This window comes from Prunus persica, chromosome G2, assembly GCF_000346465.2.
Source record: "Prunus persica cultivar Lovell chromosome G2, Prunus_persica_NCBIv2, whole genome shotgun sequence".
NCBI lineage: Eukaryota > Viridiplantae > Streptophyta > Magnoliopsida > Rosales > Rosaceae > Prunus > Prunus persica.
In genome coordinates this window covers 27,579,559-27,593,951 of record NC_034010.1, presented here as the reverse complement: position 1 = coordinate 27,593,951, position 14,393 = coordinate 27,579,559, and the positions used below count along the sequence as shown (strand labels likewise).

Below are 14,393 nucleotides of genomic sequence, written 5' to 3'. Positions count from 1 at the left end.
CGGTTAAGAGATAGAACATCACATAAGGCTCATATATAAGGCCCTCACTGTAGAATGACTTATTCAGTTATTGACTTTTTAAAAGTATTTAAAATTTTGGTGATATCTAGTGAGTGACTTTCAAAAATTCTTTAAAAATTAGTGGTATCCAAAAAGTTGTACTTTTAAAAGGCCTAGTAAATGAATGGCTTTCGTATATTTTAAGGCTAATTTTTATAATAATACAAAATTAGTGGTGTTGTTTGAAAATTAAAAAATAAATTTTAAATTCGTTGAGACTAGGCCTGGGCACAGTTCGGGTCGGGTCAAATTTTGGCCAAACCGAAGAGAGCTCGGTTCTCGGATCGGGTCGGGTCTAGGGTGAAACCCGAAAATGGGCCAAACTGGAAATGGGCTCGGTTCTCGGTTCGGTTCTGATTCTTCTCGGTTTGGGCTTGAGTCCATTTTTACAATTTTCCAAAAGCCCAAATCTTATTTATTTTGGGCCAAAAAAAGCCCAATTCATATTTTTTAGCAAAACAAAGCCCAAATCCGATTCCCTTTCAGCCAAAACCCTTTTTTTGTTGTCAAATTGCCAAAACCTATTAAATTCTTATGAACAAGCCCAAAACACTTTTTACTTCTCTTTCAAAACCTGAAATTATGTACATTCAAGCTATAAAAATCCATCATTCCAATCTAAGTTTCTAAACTAAATAAATCTCACATACACACATTCAACCAACCAACCAACCAAGAAAGGAAATATAATCTCTTACAAACCATTACAAAAAATAATACACAAACCAAATTAAACTTATGACATTAAAGATTACAACCCATCACAAAAATACACATAGAGATAATATCCTTGCAAAAAATATGATGCATCCATTCTTCCAAAAGCCTTCACAAAGCAACCTACACAACACTTAAAAGAATTAACACAAAGTTTCACCATCAACAAATCATAATTAAAATAAGATGCAATAAAAATACCTTCCAACATATCTTCAACATTTTTGCTATTCACTAAAGCCTTTTCCTTTTTGCTATATGAAAATGACACTTTATTATTCTTCAAGAAATTAGCAGGACTTAGAAAGACACAGAATATATTTGAATCTACTCCGCAATTAAAGGAAAGGTTACAAAGATATAAGAATCAATGAAAGTGAACCACAAAATCTAAAAAAGACAGATGAATCATTATGAGATTGAGCTCACATCAGTGCCACCCATAAAAGGAACAAGGAAGGATGGGATCATCACAGCAGTTCCTAAGGACAAAATGTAGTGCTAGAAACCCAAAGCTATTGATTCCCCTGTTTTTAAAATAAGATTAAAAATTAAGAACCAAAATGTGGAAGGAAAAAAAAAAAAAGATAACAAACCAATTAATGGAGATTTGGTTGAGAAAACACTAGAATAAACGTACCCCAAGATGGGTTTGAGTCAATGCAGTACTCTAAGTCTTGAAGTTGGTCCATTGGTGGATGGCTTATCTCTTCTGGTTTAGGAGCTGCCATGGCTTATGCCCACTTCACAATGCTTCTTTTGCCTCTAAAAACGAACGGGTTTCTACCAAATGAATCAAAGAATACAGAGAGGGAGAGAGATCCTTTCAGGGTTTCGTTGCTTAATGAATGTAATGGAATCACGTCCAATTGTAATCAAAGAATAAAGAATACCAAATGAGCTTGTCCACTGCCCAAAACACGTCCAGTGTTTCATCTCATCATCGCAAACCACAACCCAACAAATCAAGATTTGCACGCTTTAAACCAAACCAAAACTACCGTGAAAATTTGAAGGAAAAATAATTAAAATTTGAGCCTCAGTGTGTGTAACAATCAGATCATTCACCCTAAGGTCTCACTGAAATCCGCTAAGATATTTAAAAATTATCATCATAAGCTCCATACTGCCATATAAACCCTACCAAACAAGAACAATTTTACAGCAAAAAAAAAGCCAATAAATTTGAGAAATTTTTTATGGGTTTTGCAAAACTACAGATTGGAAGATAATAGAAAACAGATTAAGAGTGCTCAGACAGCCAAGGGTTTGTAATCAAACTTTTGGGAGAAGAACCCAGATCATAAACTCTAGTCCATATGCATATCAAGAAATTCTTCTCATCAATATCATCTAATGCATAACATATGAAGGCAATCAATACTCATATTTCATAATATCTAGCAATAGATTCATGACATTCATACAGACCCATTGCAAACTGATTGTATCAATAGGATATACTTACATCTGGGGGTGTGGCTTTCAACGAACAAAAATGAGATTTTGGGATAATAAGAGAATGCCTGCGAACAAAAGTATGAAATTGAGTATGGGAAACAAAAAACTGTCATGTAAAGATGATGGAGGTGTACGAGTCTCTCTATGTAAAGATTATACAAATCATAAAGTATGGTCTGGGAGTCATGTGATGCAATAAATCGTATCCCATAGAGATTGAGACAGAAATATTTATACCTTCAATTTTGCCTATTAATCCAAACCCACAGAGACTAAGCACAACTACTGCAAAATTAAGAACAAATTGTGTTAATTACAACAGAATACCAAAATTTCAAAACCCTAATAATCTACTACATTAGGGAAAATGAAAACAACTAAGAATTCAAACCAAATACATACAAATTACCTTAGAATGAACCAGAGCCCTCCAGAATTTACAAGGATTCGCTCCAAAAACCAATAAAATTGGATGATGTTTGGTTCGGTTTGGAGAAAGAGAATGAGTCTCGCGCGACTCTAAGAGACTTAAAGATGTGAAGAGTGAGAGAGAGCCAAGGGACGAGTCGAGAGAGAGACAGAGAGCGCGCACCGACGGCGGCCGATGAGGTGAGGGTTAGTCTCAGATCGGGAGAGAAATAGGGTTTCGTTTCGTGAGTGAGTGAGAGAGAGAGAGAGAGACGGGCGAGTGAGTGTGAGAGAGAGTCTGATAGGGTTATTGAAAAAATAATAAACAAATAATTGAGAGAGGTTCTAATATAGTGCAAGCAGACCCACCCAAAGTTCTTATTTAAGCCAATGAGACAACGCCATGTGTCAAATGCATATATAATTAAATAATGGTCGGTTCGGTTCAGGTCCAACGGTTCAAAAAAATTTAGACCCGAAGCCTGAACCGAAGTCAACGGTTCGGTTCAGGTCCAGCGTTGACTTTTTCGGTTTGGTCAAAAAAACTTTATTTTTCGGTTTGGTTTGGTTTGGTTCGGTCGGTTTGATCGGTTTATCGGTTTTTATGCCCACCCCTAGTTGAGACAGTTCTAGGTTAGGTTCAGTTACGTCCTACTAACCCAAGGTCCAAGGCTAGTTTGGCATTGATGTGCTGTGAAGATAATCGCTGTCAGATTTGTTTGTTGTTGGTATTAATTCGAGCATAATCATTAAACCTAGCGCCTCTTCGATTTTCTCATAGTTTACCAAATGGGCTGGACTTTCCAAATTTTTTTAAAAATCACTTATCACCCTAAATAAGCAATGCCAAACAGGCACTTAGTCTATAATTATTAAATACTAATTATTATGTGTACATAATTCAAGCCCAATCCAAAAGTGAGGCCAAAATTCCACTCCACTAGCCCCACCTTCCATATAGCACTTGTGGGAAGACTCACACTTATAAGGAATAGAGACTTTCCCTTATTTTCTAATGTGGGACTCAAGTTCATGTATTTCAATACTTCAAAAGTAGGTGATATTATCGAATCACGTTGTAACTTGAATTTAGGATTTGGAGGCTCAAATCCATTTTAGAATAATTAATTACTATTAATTAAGTAATTCATGAAACTAATTAAAATATTAACTAAATATAAATAATAATTAAAAAAATATTCACTAATTAAAGTAATTTAATAAGGCTAAGATATTACTTAATAACAAACAAAAAATTAAGTTACCTATCTTGTTGAAATTTCATCGACATAAGACTAGTCCTAAAGAAACTTTGTCACGACAGAACTATTTATATAAAAGGATTTTTTTCGCAATGCCTCATGAACTATAATCATTTGTTCACTTTGCCTTATAAACCTTCAATTTGTTTCAATTTGTTATGAGTACGATAATTGTTGAAAGCGGTTCAATGTGCCACTTGCGTTAAGTTTGTTAATTCCTCAATCAATTCCAATGACATTTTTATCCTTTTAAGTTAGGATTTGATTTAACCAACTTAAATCCTAATTGACTGGAGCCATCAAATCATATTTTGAATGGACATAAGAAAAAAAAATTGAGAAAAATGAGGCTTTTATGGGTAAAAATTGAACTCAAGTAATTAAATTTTGTATACATAAGTTTAGTTAAATTGGCTAAAGCTGGATTCGAATTCCTCTTTATGTAATTTAAATTAGATTTAAAAAAATAGAATATTACTTGTATTAAAAAAATAATAATGATAATAATAATAATAAAGCGAATTGATTTGATTTAGCCGGTTGAAAGGGTTCGGCGGGTTTACAAAGCGAAGTTAAACGAGACCTTCCCTACGGTCTCTTCTCTTCACTTCTCACAGATCTCATCTCACTCCAAATCCAAAACACTCTCCAGCAACAGTAACCACCACTACTTCAATACGTTTATTTCATAGCTGCAGTTTGAATTTGAAATATAAGTAGCAAAAAGTGCTCCGATAGCTTAACAGTAAGCTGGCGTTGTTAAACAAACGAATTTGAAACTTGCGTCTCAGAAAATTTGATCTGAATGTGAATGGAGTTCACAGAAGCTTACAAGCAGACGGGTCCTTGTTGTTTCTCACCCAATGCTCGTTACATTGCCGTCGCCGTCGATTATCGCCTCGTTATTCGGGACACTCTTTCCTTCAAGGTATTCCCCCTTTTTTCTTTTTTCTTTTCGTTTTTTAGTTTTTCTTAATAAATTTATTTCATGCTCCGATTGGTTGTCTAGAAAATGCAAGGAAATTGAAACTGCAAATGTTTAACTCGTTCGTTTCTCATCTACCTCTCTACATTTGCACGGATACCAAATGGTAGCTGAACCGATTGGCATTGGCTCCTGAATAGTTAAATTTATGTAGATCTCACCCTTTGCATTTCGCTGTTGACAAAGCCAATGTAACTTCAACAAGCTGTAATCTGTTTGATTGCGGAGAAATTAGAAGAAAAACAATTATAAACATCGATCTCCATTTTAAGGATCTAATCACATTTAGTTATGATAAGAGTTTTTCACCTTGGGCGCTATATGTTCCTGCAATTTACTGTTCTTAAACAAGTGTTTACATAGACCGAAGATTTCAATATGCTGAGGTTTCTCTTTGTTACTTAATATGAGCTCTCTTCGTAACCATTCAATTAGACCATAAGAGGCATAAAAGGTACATTAGTACATAGACTAATGCTCCATTGTGAGATGTTTGTATGGTAGGGTTCATGAGCAGTTATAAGGTTTAGGCTTTTGTGGAGGTAGAAATATACCCTCAAAAGTTTGGACATAAGCAATAATGACTAAATGGTCGAAACATTTATTTTCTTTGCATCCTATGTTTGGTTTCTGCATGCCTCACACTCATTGCTGTTGTACAACAACTTCTGTTAACAATTGATGTGCTAAATTCCATTGCGTACATCTTGAATGTAAGTTTATCTTATACATAATTAAATTCTAAATTTCTAATGCAGGTTGTGCAGCTGTTTTCATGCTTGGACAAGATAAGCTATATCGAATGGGCCATCGATTCTGAGTACATTCTTTGTGGTCTATATAAAAGACCAATGATACAGGCATGGTCGTTGGCCCAACCTGAATGGACATGCAAGATAGATGAAGGTCCTGCTGGTATTGCGTATGCTAGATGGAGCCCGGACAGCCGTCACATACTTACCACATCAGACTTCCAACTGCGTTTAACAGTTTGGTCACTATTAAACACAGCATGTGTACATGTGCAATGGCCAAAGCATCCTTCCAAGGGCGTTTCTTTTACCAAAGATGGGAAATTTGCTGCAATTTGCACAAGGCGTGATTGCAAGGACTACATTAATCTTCTGTCTTGTCATACATGGGAGATAATGGGTGTATTTGCTGTGGACACATTGGACTTGTCTGATACTGAATGGTCGCCAGATGACAGTGCAATAGTGATATGGGATTCGCCTCTCGAATATAAGGTGGCAACTTCATTTCTTTTGGCTTTGTTAAACCAAAATGATGTGCAGTAAGTTTGTTAAATAATGGTCTAGTTTGAAAAAAAAAAAAATCATGGTGTGGTTTGATACAGGTTCTAATATACTCCCCAGATGGGAGGTGCCTATATAAGTATCAAGCATATGAAAGTGGATTGGGCGTAAAAAGTGTTTCATGGTCTCCTTGTGGCCAGTTTCTAGCAGTGGGTAGTTATGACCAGATGTTGCGGGTTTTGAATCACCTGACTTGGAAGACTTTTGCTGAATTTATGCATCTATCTACTGTCCGTGCTCCTTGTTGCACTGCTGTTTTTAAGGTGATTGTTTGTTAATATATTAGATAGCCAGATATCATGTTCTTTTAGTTTGTTGGATGATTTCTCACCCCCTTAATTTGTAAAACGCCAGGAAGTGGATGAGCCACTGCTGCTTGATATGTCCGAGTTATGTTTAAGTGATGATTTTGCACAAGGCAATGATGGTAAGCATGACTGTTGGTACATTTCTCAAAAGCAGGATTGCTGTTCTTTCTTAACTTATAAAATATTTGCAAACTATGAAAGTAGTGTGCTGTATCATTTGTCTGCATACACTACCCTTCTACATTCTTGTTTAGTACTTTAGTATTCTATATCAGGTTCCTTTTTTCCTGTTGTTGGTGTGTGTGTGTGTATTTGCCAGGTTTCATTTCTGCCTTGTGATTGGATCCCCCATTTTATTTTTTTATTTTTCTTTCCAAGTAGATGCTTCTGAAGGACATTTCAGAGTTAGGTACGAGGTTACAGAAGTGCCCATTAGTTTGCCTTTCCAGAAGCCTCCTGCAGACAAACCTAACCCCAAACAAGGAATTGGTAAGCCCTTTCTCCCCTTGTACTGTTTTGGTATGCAAATAAATACAAATTTTGTAGACCCGAGTCAATGCAATAGCTCAAACATGAAGATAGCTCTTAAGATATTATCTGGTGTAATTACTCCTGTAATCACTCCTGCAATATATAGCCTTTAAATGAAGCTAAACCTAGTCTGCTGAAAAACAATCAAACTGGTCTTTGTTCTAGCTATTTACATTAGCAGAGTGGAGATGCACTTAGAAATTTAGGTGTTCATAAATGCATCCGCCCAGCCATCAGATAACATTCGATGTCCTTGAGAGAGGCCATGATGGTTGAGCCCAGTCATACTTTTGGACGAATGTTGCAAGTTGAGGAACTTCAAGTTGTGGTGTCAAGTTTATTGATTCTAATTGGACCTATATCGGAGTTTGATATCGATATTGCAGTGAAATATGTTTGCGTGGGATATTTCCCAATGACCTTGAATACTTTAAGTACCTCATTATGTGGAGTCAGCTGCTTTTATTCATTGACTTTGTGTAAGGACGGACGTCTTCATTCAAAGGCTTGTTCACCTTATGAGTTATCAATATATGTGTAAGCAATAATTCAAAGTTCAAATGCCCTTTCAGCATATTAGTTTGAGACTTTGTTTGAATTTTGGCCGTATGTATCCTTAGGTGCTAACTGAAAATTTGCTTGAGATTCATTATATGAAAATATCGCTAAAGCTATGAGGTTTGTAGGTCTAATGTCATGGAGCAGTGACAGCCAATACATCTGCACTAGGAATGATAGCATGCCAAGTATTCTGTGGATCTGGGACATACGCCATCTTGAGCTTGCCACTATCTTGGTGCAGAAAGATCCAATTCGAGCAGCAGTTTGGGACCCTACGTGCACGCGTCTCGTTGTTTGCACTGGAAGCTCACATTTGTACATGTGGACTCCTGCGGGTGCTTACTGTGTGAGTATCCCACTACCGCAGTTTAGCATAGTCGATCTAAAATGGAATTCGGATGGAAGCTGTCTTTTCCTGAAGGATAAAGAGTCATTTTGCTGCGCTGCTGTTGCTGTACTTCCAGAATCCAGTGAATATAGCTCAGATGATTGAGGCAGCTTGCTTGACCAATATTTATTGAGAAAAGTAAAATGTAGAACTAAGCAGTTCAACTTGCTCTCTTTGTGTATTATATGTATGTAGTTGGGATGTTCCATTTGTTGTAGTTGGAACATCTGACACTTTGGAAATTGACCGGCTTTGACTTGCTAAGCCTGCATGACCAATTTGCAGTTAGTGCCTTAGTGGATTTGTAGCACCACCAAAAAGAAAATATGAAAGTGGACTGTATAAAGTGACAATTATTGCTTTTGAGATGATAATTTTATTCTTAGGCTAAATTATGTTTTTGGTCCTCGAAGTTTGACTCATTCTTCACTTTGGTCCATGTTATTTTCGATTTTGACATTTCTTGTGATGTAGTTTGGTTTGGTTTGTAATAAGTTGAAATCATAAATTTTGATGAATTAATATATGAAATTCGACGTGATAACAGTTGCAATCATCCCAAAAGGAAACGAAAGAATTCCATCAAATTTTCTTAACGTTGTTGGTTAAACTTGAAAGACTTGATACATAGATATTTTTCACATGTTTTCATATTTTTTATTATTTTTCATGATATTGCATTAATTGAATTGAAGAATCCATTAAAGCAAAAATTATTCAAGTAGCAAATAAACTTTTTTAAATTGCCATATAGGTCAACAAGTGTTTAATTTACTACTATTATTAGAGATGCTCTTAATTGAACAAAACTAATGTGATTAAACAATTTAAATTATTAGAACCAAAATGGAAAGTGGCCCAAAACAAAAGGAACAAGAATGTGGACCAAACCAAACTGAGAGTTTTCTAGACATGAATTCAATTCAATGATCTTGAAATTGTAGGGCCACCTTATTCTTTATAATGGATAATCCATATACTAATGCCACGCATTTGGTTGATTAATAATTATGATACAACTGCCACTCAAAGAAGCAGCCACAAATAATTATGGGCTACATGGTGATCCAACTACAACCACTCGAAGATGCAGCCACGTCGTTTTCCAGGTTAGTTCTGCAAATCCAATGCTAGATAAAGGACCAAATTGTCTTTTCAAACAATGTCCAAATTGATGCCCTGTCATCACCTCTATCCTCTCTTCTCTTCTCTTCTCTTGTTGCTGCTTGCTAGAGGCAAAGTTTGCTTGGCTTCTTCTGGAATCTCAATCCGTGAACATGCTAAGTAATGGCAAATTAATTTAGAACATGTTAAGTGAAATTTGAGGTATCTTAAGAGTGATTTAAACTTATTAAATAACTTTAAGGCTGAATTTCTCACATATGGAGTGACTTAGAAGCCTATATCCCCCAAACATTTGATGAATAAATATAATTTTTTTTAATAAGGGTTAAGTTGCTAATATCAGGCAAAATCATAAAGCTCATCTATTTTAATATCATATATCAACTAGAGGATTTTTGTTCGCCATTATCATCTCATTAATTGTCGTTTCATGCGTGTAATTAATCTACATGCTACACAAAATTAAAAACATATTTCTCTAAACGAAAATCAACGCATTCATTTAAAATTTAATTGAGCTAACTCCCAATTGGGGGTTAATGATATTATTGAACCACATAAAGTTCTATAAATGAGTGTGTCTATTACTTAGTGGTCTGATTCGGTCTCAAATTGCAATGTGTGTGAAAATATTCCCCCTTCAAAATGATCAAAAAATATATATATGATTAACCATATGCAATTTATTTTGATCAAAATATTGAATGCTACATTGCTACTAAACACTTTAAATATTAAAAACAATTACACGCGTAATAATATGAGATAAAGACGAAAATGCCTGTTTTTATAATTTTTATAATTTAAAATATAATTTTATAATTGATCTCGTCCAGGGTTGGAATGTCGGTAAAGAAAAAGAATAAATCCCATGGCCTTGGATATATCTGGGGAAATTACAACCAATCCTTGTTCCGACCATTAATGCCCGCAAAGCAAAAGCCGACGCGTTTCCGAATCTTAACGAACGCGTTGTAATTTGTAATAAATAAATACTACCCTGCTGCTGATGTTATAATCTGTTTCTTTTTAGTGTAAAAGATAAAAAATTTCAACCAAAAAGAAAAATGAATTTGCTTTTTATATTTATTTATTTTTATCTAAGAAAGAGGGTGAAAAATAAATAAATTGATTTTAATGCATTATTAAAATAAAAAAAAATCCTTTTTAGGAAAAACATTAGAAGGAAAATTAGTTTCCTTCGCTCTCAGGTTTCTTTCTTTCGCTTCATTTCACAGTCTCTCTCAACCACCGAACCAGCTGAAGTGGAAGAAGCTGAGAACATAAAAACTCTCCTCTCTCTTCTTTTTCCCTTCATTTACTTCCACACCTTTGCCGATCGTCTCTCTCCAGCTTTGCCGATCGTCTCTCTCCAGCTTTGCCGATCGTCTCTCTACAACTCGGCTATCGTGTGTTCTCAGTCAATGCCCATAGCCGGGAAGAAGATAGCAGCAACCATGCAAAACGGCGTCGTAGAGAACGGGGTTTGCTCGTCCGCGTCGGTGAATGGGAGTCACGATGTCTGGAGTTCTAATGAGTCCGATTCTTCCTCTGCTGACCATCTCGTTGTAATGGTCCATGGAATTATGGGAAGGTCTGGCCTTTTCAATTTCATCGTTTGTTAATTTACTTCGAACAAACTTGATTTCATCAAGATTTGATTTCTGTACGATAAATTTTATTTCTTTATGCTTTGGATATTGACCAATTCTTCAATTATCGGAGGATTGAGAAGGTTTAATGATGGTTTTGCTTTCTTTGAAAGAAAATTTTGTATTTGAAGTGATGTTATCGACAAATTGTTTACCTTTTCATGGTTTTGATGATTAATTTGATGTTCCGTTAAAATTGTTAGTTCCAAATGTATATTAGATCTACTAAAACTTTGTTTTTGGTCCATAGTTTTGATTTTATGCTTACTTTACAAATGTATGTTTGTCATATTGGGCAAAAAATATGGTTTTCTGTTTACCTTTCTTTTCTTAAATTGGAATGTGTCTGCTTTGGTTGTGTGTACGTTAAATTGAATCTTTTAGCATGACCATTAATACTTCATTTTGTATTTTGGGTATTTGAAACTCGTCTGCTGGAAAGTTTTACTCATGTAGAATGTTGATATTGTTCTTTATTTGCTCGTGCAGTGCGGCAGATTGGAAGTTTGGAGCGGAGCAATTTGTTAAAATGCTTCCTGACAAAGTATTTGTTCATTGTAAGGACCATTCTTTTGCATCATGCATTCAGTTAATGCTGATACAGTTACTCGATTAAGGCTTTGTTGGATTACTTATTAAGGAAAAAGGCTTTGTTGGGTTGAGCTCTCAAATACCTGCGATCCTTTTTAGTTCTTCCTCTGTTTTTGGTTACCATTTTTGGTATAATGTAATTATTGATTTACAGAGCCAAAAATGTACCTTTTTTTCCCGAACTTTATCTTGATTTTTTACCTGCCACTCATTTAATTTCTTCTTAATGTTACTAATTTCATATAAGAGGAGATTGGTTGAAGAAAAGAATCATTAAACCGGAGAAAGGTGGTCCATATATATGATCATCCTGCTGCTTATAGGATTGGACAATGTTTGCATATTTGGATTTTCTAGTCTATAGTTAATTTGAGTTCCCCGGAGTTGAGTTTTGGATTCTAGTGCCCTTGCTTTGTATATATTTAGTTATTTTTATTTGTAAGAGAAATTTTTTAAGTGGAATTAGAGAAATATTAATGTGATCAATGGCATTTGATATTGTTTGCAGACAATATAAGTTTATCCAGTCTAATTAAGTTGGTTGAAATTCATCTGCAGGTAGTGAACGGAATGGTTCTAGGCTGACTCTGGATGGTGTGGATGTAATGGGGGAGCGATTGACAGAGGAGGTTGCTCGCTGCCTATATATATTGTGGAAATGTTTGAATCTATTTCCATATCCAAAAAAACAAAAACAAAAACAAAAACAAAAAAACACATCCACTTCCTATTCTGTATCACTTGTTAACCAAATTTATTAATTTTAGGTTGTCGAACTGACTCAAAGAAAGCCAAATCTACGTAAGATCTCGTTCATTGGACATTCTGTGGGAGGACTAGTGGCAAGATATGCAATTGGGAGGCTATATAGACCCCCTAAAAATGAAAATTCGGAACATTCATCTCCTAATGGGAGTGAAGAGGATCCAAGGAGTACGCTATGTGGCTTGGAGCCTATGAACTTTATTACTGTTGCTACACCTCATCTTGGCTCAAGAGGTAACAAGCAGGTAACACAATTGCCTTTCCACTTTTTTATTCAGAATGTACTTGACTTCCTAGAAGTTCTTAACATCTCAAGCTTGAGCAAGTTCTTGGCTTTCATTTGTTTTATGACTTTTGGTGTACTGTATAAGGGTCATGGGATAAGCCTTTCTAAATGTCTGATTCTGTTGCTTATGTGGTGGAAAACTTTGTTAAGGCAGGAGTGAAAAAAATGTTAGGCTGATCTTATGTTACGTTGTTCAGTGGTTAGTTGTTATATGCATTTGGTATTGTACTTATGCATTTGTTCACCTTTTGTAGGTACCATTTCTTTTTGGTGTGCCTGCCTTTGAAAAGGTTGCTAGTGCGGTCATTCATTTGATATTTAGGAGAACGGGTAGGCATCTTTTTCTTAATGACGACGACGATGGAAAGCCTCCGCTGCTTAAACGCATGATAGAGGATTATGATGAATGTTACTTCATGTAGGTTATAAAAATTCCAATTTTAACTTTGAGATTCTAAGTTTCATGAGCTTTCCTCTCTGAGTTAATCCGAATATGTAATTATAGAATGACATGCGTCTTTTCTTTGACAGGTCTGCGTTGCGTAGTTTTAGACGTAGGGTGGTGTATTCAAATGTGGGCTATGACCGTATCCTATTTTCCGTTATCAATATGGATCTTATTGTTGTACATTTTCCAATTTGAAGTCTTTATTTACCTTTTGTTTTCAATAACAAATACTACAAAGATATTGTTGGCTGGAGAACATCATCTATTAGACGTAACAGTGAACTGCCAAAGGTATTATTGCCATATGCATAGTTTTGTAATGGTAGGTTGAGTTTGGAATCTTCTGGTTGCCATTTAATGTAATGAGTTTTCTCCTTTATCAGTGGGAGGATACTGTTGATGAAAAATATCCACATATTGTTTATGAAGAACATTGTAAGGCCTATGATGCTGAGCAGTGCGAGCCTACTTCAGTGGAAAATGATGGCTCTGACAAGCTTGAAGGTTTGCAACTTCATTTTCTATTTGTTTTCAACTTTTGGTAGTGATTTTTTGACATTTGAATTCAATGTAAATAGAACTTGTTGCCTATGCTTGTAGCTATTCTGGTTGGTTATACTTTTGCTAATTTTGCTTACATCTTATGTTTACATTTCATTGCTCTTGGATCCGTTTGCATCTGCGTGTTACCATTTACTTGAGTATTGTTGTATTGTTGTAGTGTGTTACTTGCATATTATTGTTTCTCCCTAAACTATTTCTGCCTGAACACCATTGTTTTCTCCGGAGTTCAGTGATTTCTCAACTTTACAACATAATAATTGGACTCTTTGTGCAGTGGAACTATTGACAGGCCTATCTCGTGTGTGCTGGGAAAAAGTAGATGTTAGCTTCCACTGCAGCAGACATAGATTTGCTGCTCATAGTGTCATTCAGGTATATCTCTCTTGCTCTCTCCCTCTCTTATATAGAGACACACGCTGACGCCCAAGCGCCACACACAGACCTTACGCTTGAATGCGCTATAGTAACAAATTCACACGCTGAACATCTTACAGGTCAAAGATCAAAGCGTACATATAGAAGGTGAAGATGTCATACGTCATATGATTGATCGTTTCCTCAAATAGAACCTAATGACCACGAGATGAATTGTCGATGCAACTTGGGCCCGACTCTGCGGTAATTTCAGTGATGGATGCTACAATGAGTAATGCTGCTGCTGCTGAGTGCTGAGAATTCCACGATCTGTGCACACCATTAAATTGTATCTGAAAAATTGCCAGCCAAAAAGCAACTGTATCCGAATTTTATTGCTGGGTTTGCAGCATGCAGTTGAAGGCAATCTTTCATCTCAATCTCAATAACTGAAAATGCCTTGCACAAAATGTAAAATGTGTTTCCACTGTATATTATTATAAAATGCAAGCGTCACATTCGAAATCTGTACTGTCTTGTTTTTAAAAACCTCGACGTTGACATTTAAATAAAATATGGAAGAACCACAAAATTTTCAGAGTTCTGAGGAG

At 35.6% G+C, this 14,393-nt stretch overlaps 2 protein-coding genes and 1 long non-coding RNA gene across 6 annotated transcripts; 2 read left to right on the top strand and 1 right to left on the bottom strand.

The window, feature by feature from the left end:
- LOC18784609 lies at window positions 595-2,957 on the bottom strand. Of its 4 annotated transcripts, XR_002270365.1 has the most exons (8): window positions 2,648-2,956; window positions 2,476-2,523; window positions 2,246-2,303; window positions 1,671-1,756; window positions 1,418-1,560; window positions 1,207-1,304; window positions 979-1,031; window positions 595-900 (listed from the first exon to the last, which is right to left on the bottom strand). It is a non-coding gene; the product is annotated as an uncharacterized LOC18784609 (long non-coding RNA). The 4 variants fall into 4 exon arrangements; XR_002270364.1 differs by having other exon boundaries at window positions 1,418-1,774; window positions 2,648-2,957; XR_002270363.1 differs by having other exon boundaries at window positions 1,418-1,756; window positions 2,648-2,957.
- LOC18786955 (WD repeat-containing protein WRAP73) lies at window positions 4,454-8,409 on the top strand. The gene is made up of 6 exons (XM_007217923.2): window positions 4,454-4,836; window positions 5,652-6,140; window positions 6,251-6,472; window positions 6,564-6,636; window positions 6,899-7,006; window positions 7,735-8,409. Exons 1-6 carry the CDS (start codon window positions 4,720-4,722, stop codon window positions 8,100-8,102), a joined length of 1,377 nt encoding a protein of 458 aa, XP_007217985.1. The 5' UTR covers window positions 4,454-4,719; the 3' UTR covers window positions 8,103-8,409.
- Window positions 10,311-14,380, top strand: LOC18786093 (putative lipase ROG1). The gene is made up of 10 exons (XM_007220350.2): window positions 10,311-10,716; window positions 11,264-11,331; window positions 11,924-11,994; window positions 12,133-12,375; window positions 12,671-12,834; window positions 12,948-13,003; window positions 13,103-13,155; window positions 13,248-13,368; window positions 13,703-13,800; window positions 13,923-14,380. Exons 1-10 carry the CDS (start codon window positions 10,547-10,549, stop codon window positions 13,992-13,994), a joined length of 1,116 nt encoding a protein of 371 aa, XP_007220412.2. The 5' UTR covers window positions 10,311-10,546; the 3' UTR covers window positions 13,995-14,380.

What these genes read in the sequence shown, in the direction of transcription:
- LOC18786955 (XM_007217923.2), top strand. Translation starts at nt 4,720, where the DNA reads ATGGAGTTCACAGAAGCTTACAAGCAGACGGGTCCTTGTTGTTTCTCA. An exon ending in GGGACACTCTTTCCTTCAAG is followed by an intron (nt 4,837 to 5,651) that starts GTATTCCCCCTT and finishes TTTCTAATGCAG; the next exon opens with GTTGTGCAGCTGTTTTCATG. An exon ending in GTTGCACTGCTGTTTTTAAG is followed by an intron (nt 6,473 to 6,563) that starts GTGATTGTTTGT and finishes GTAAAACGCCAG; the next exon opens with GAAGTGGATGAGCCACTGCT.
- LOC18786093 (XM_007220350.2), top strand. Translation starts at nt 10,547, where the DNA reads ATGCCCATAGCCGGGAAGAAGATAGCAGCAACCATGCAAAACGGCGTC. An exon ending in GTCCATGGAATTATGGGAAG is followed by an intron (nt 10,717 to 11,263) that starts GTCTGGCCTTTT and finishes TTGCTCGTGCAG; the next exon opens with TGCGGCAGATTGGAAGTTTG. An exon ending in TGGCTCTGACAAGCTTGAAG is followed by an intron (nt 13,369 to 13,702) that starts GTTTGCAACTTC and finishes CTCTTTGTGCAG; the next exon opens with TGGAACTATTGACAGGCCTA.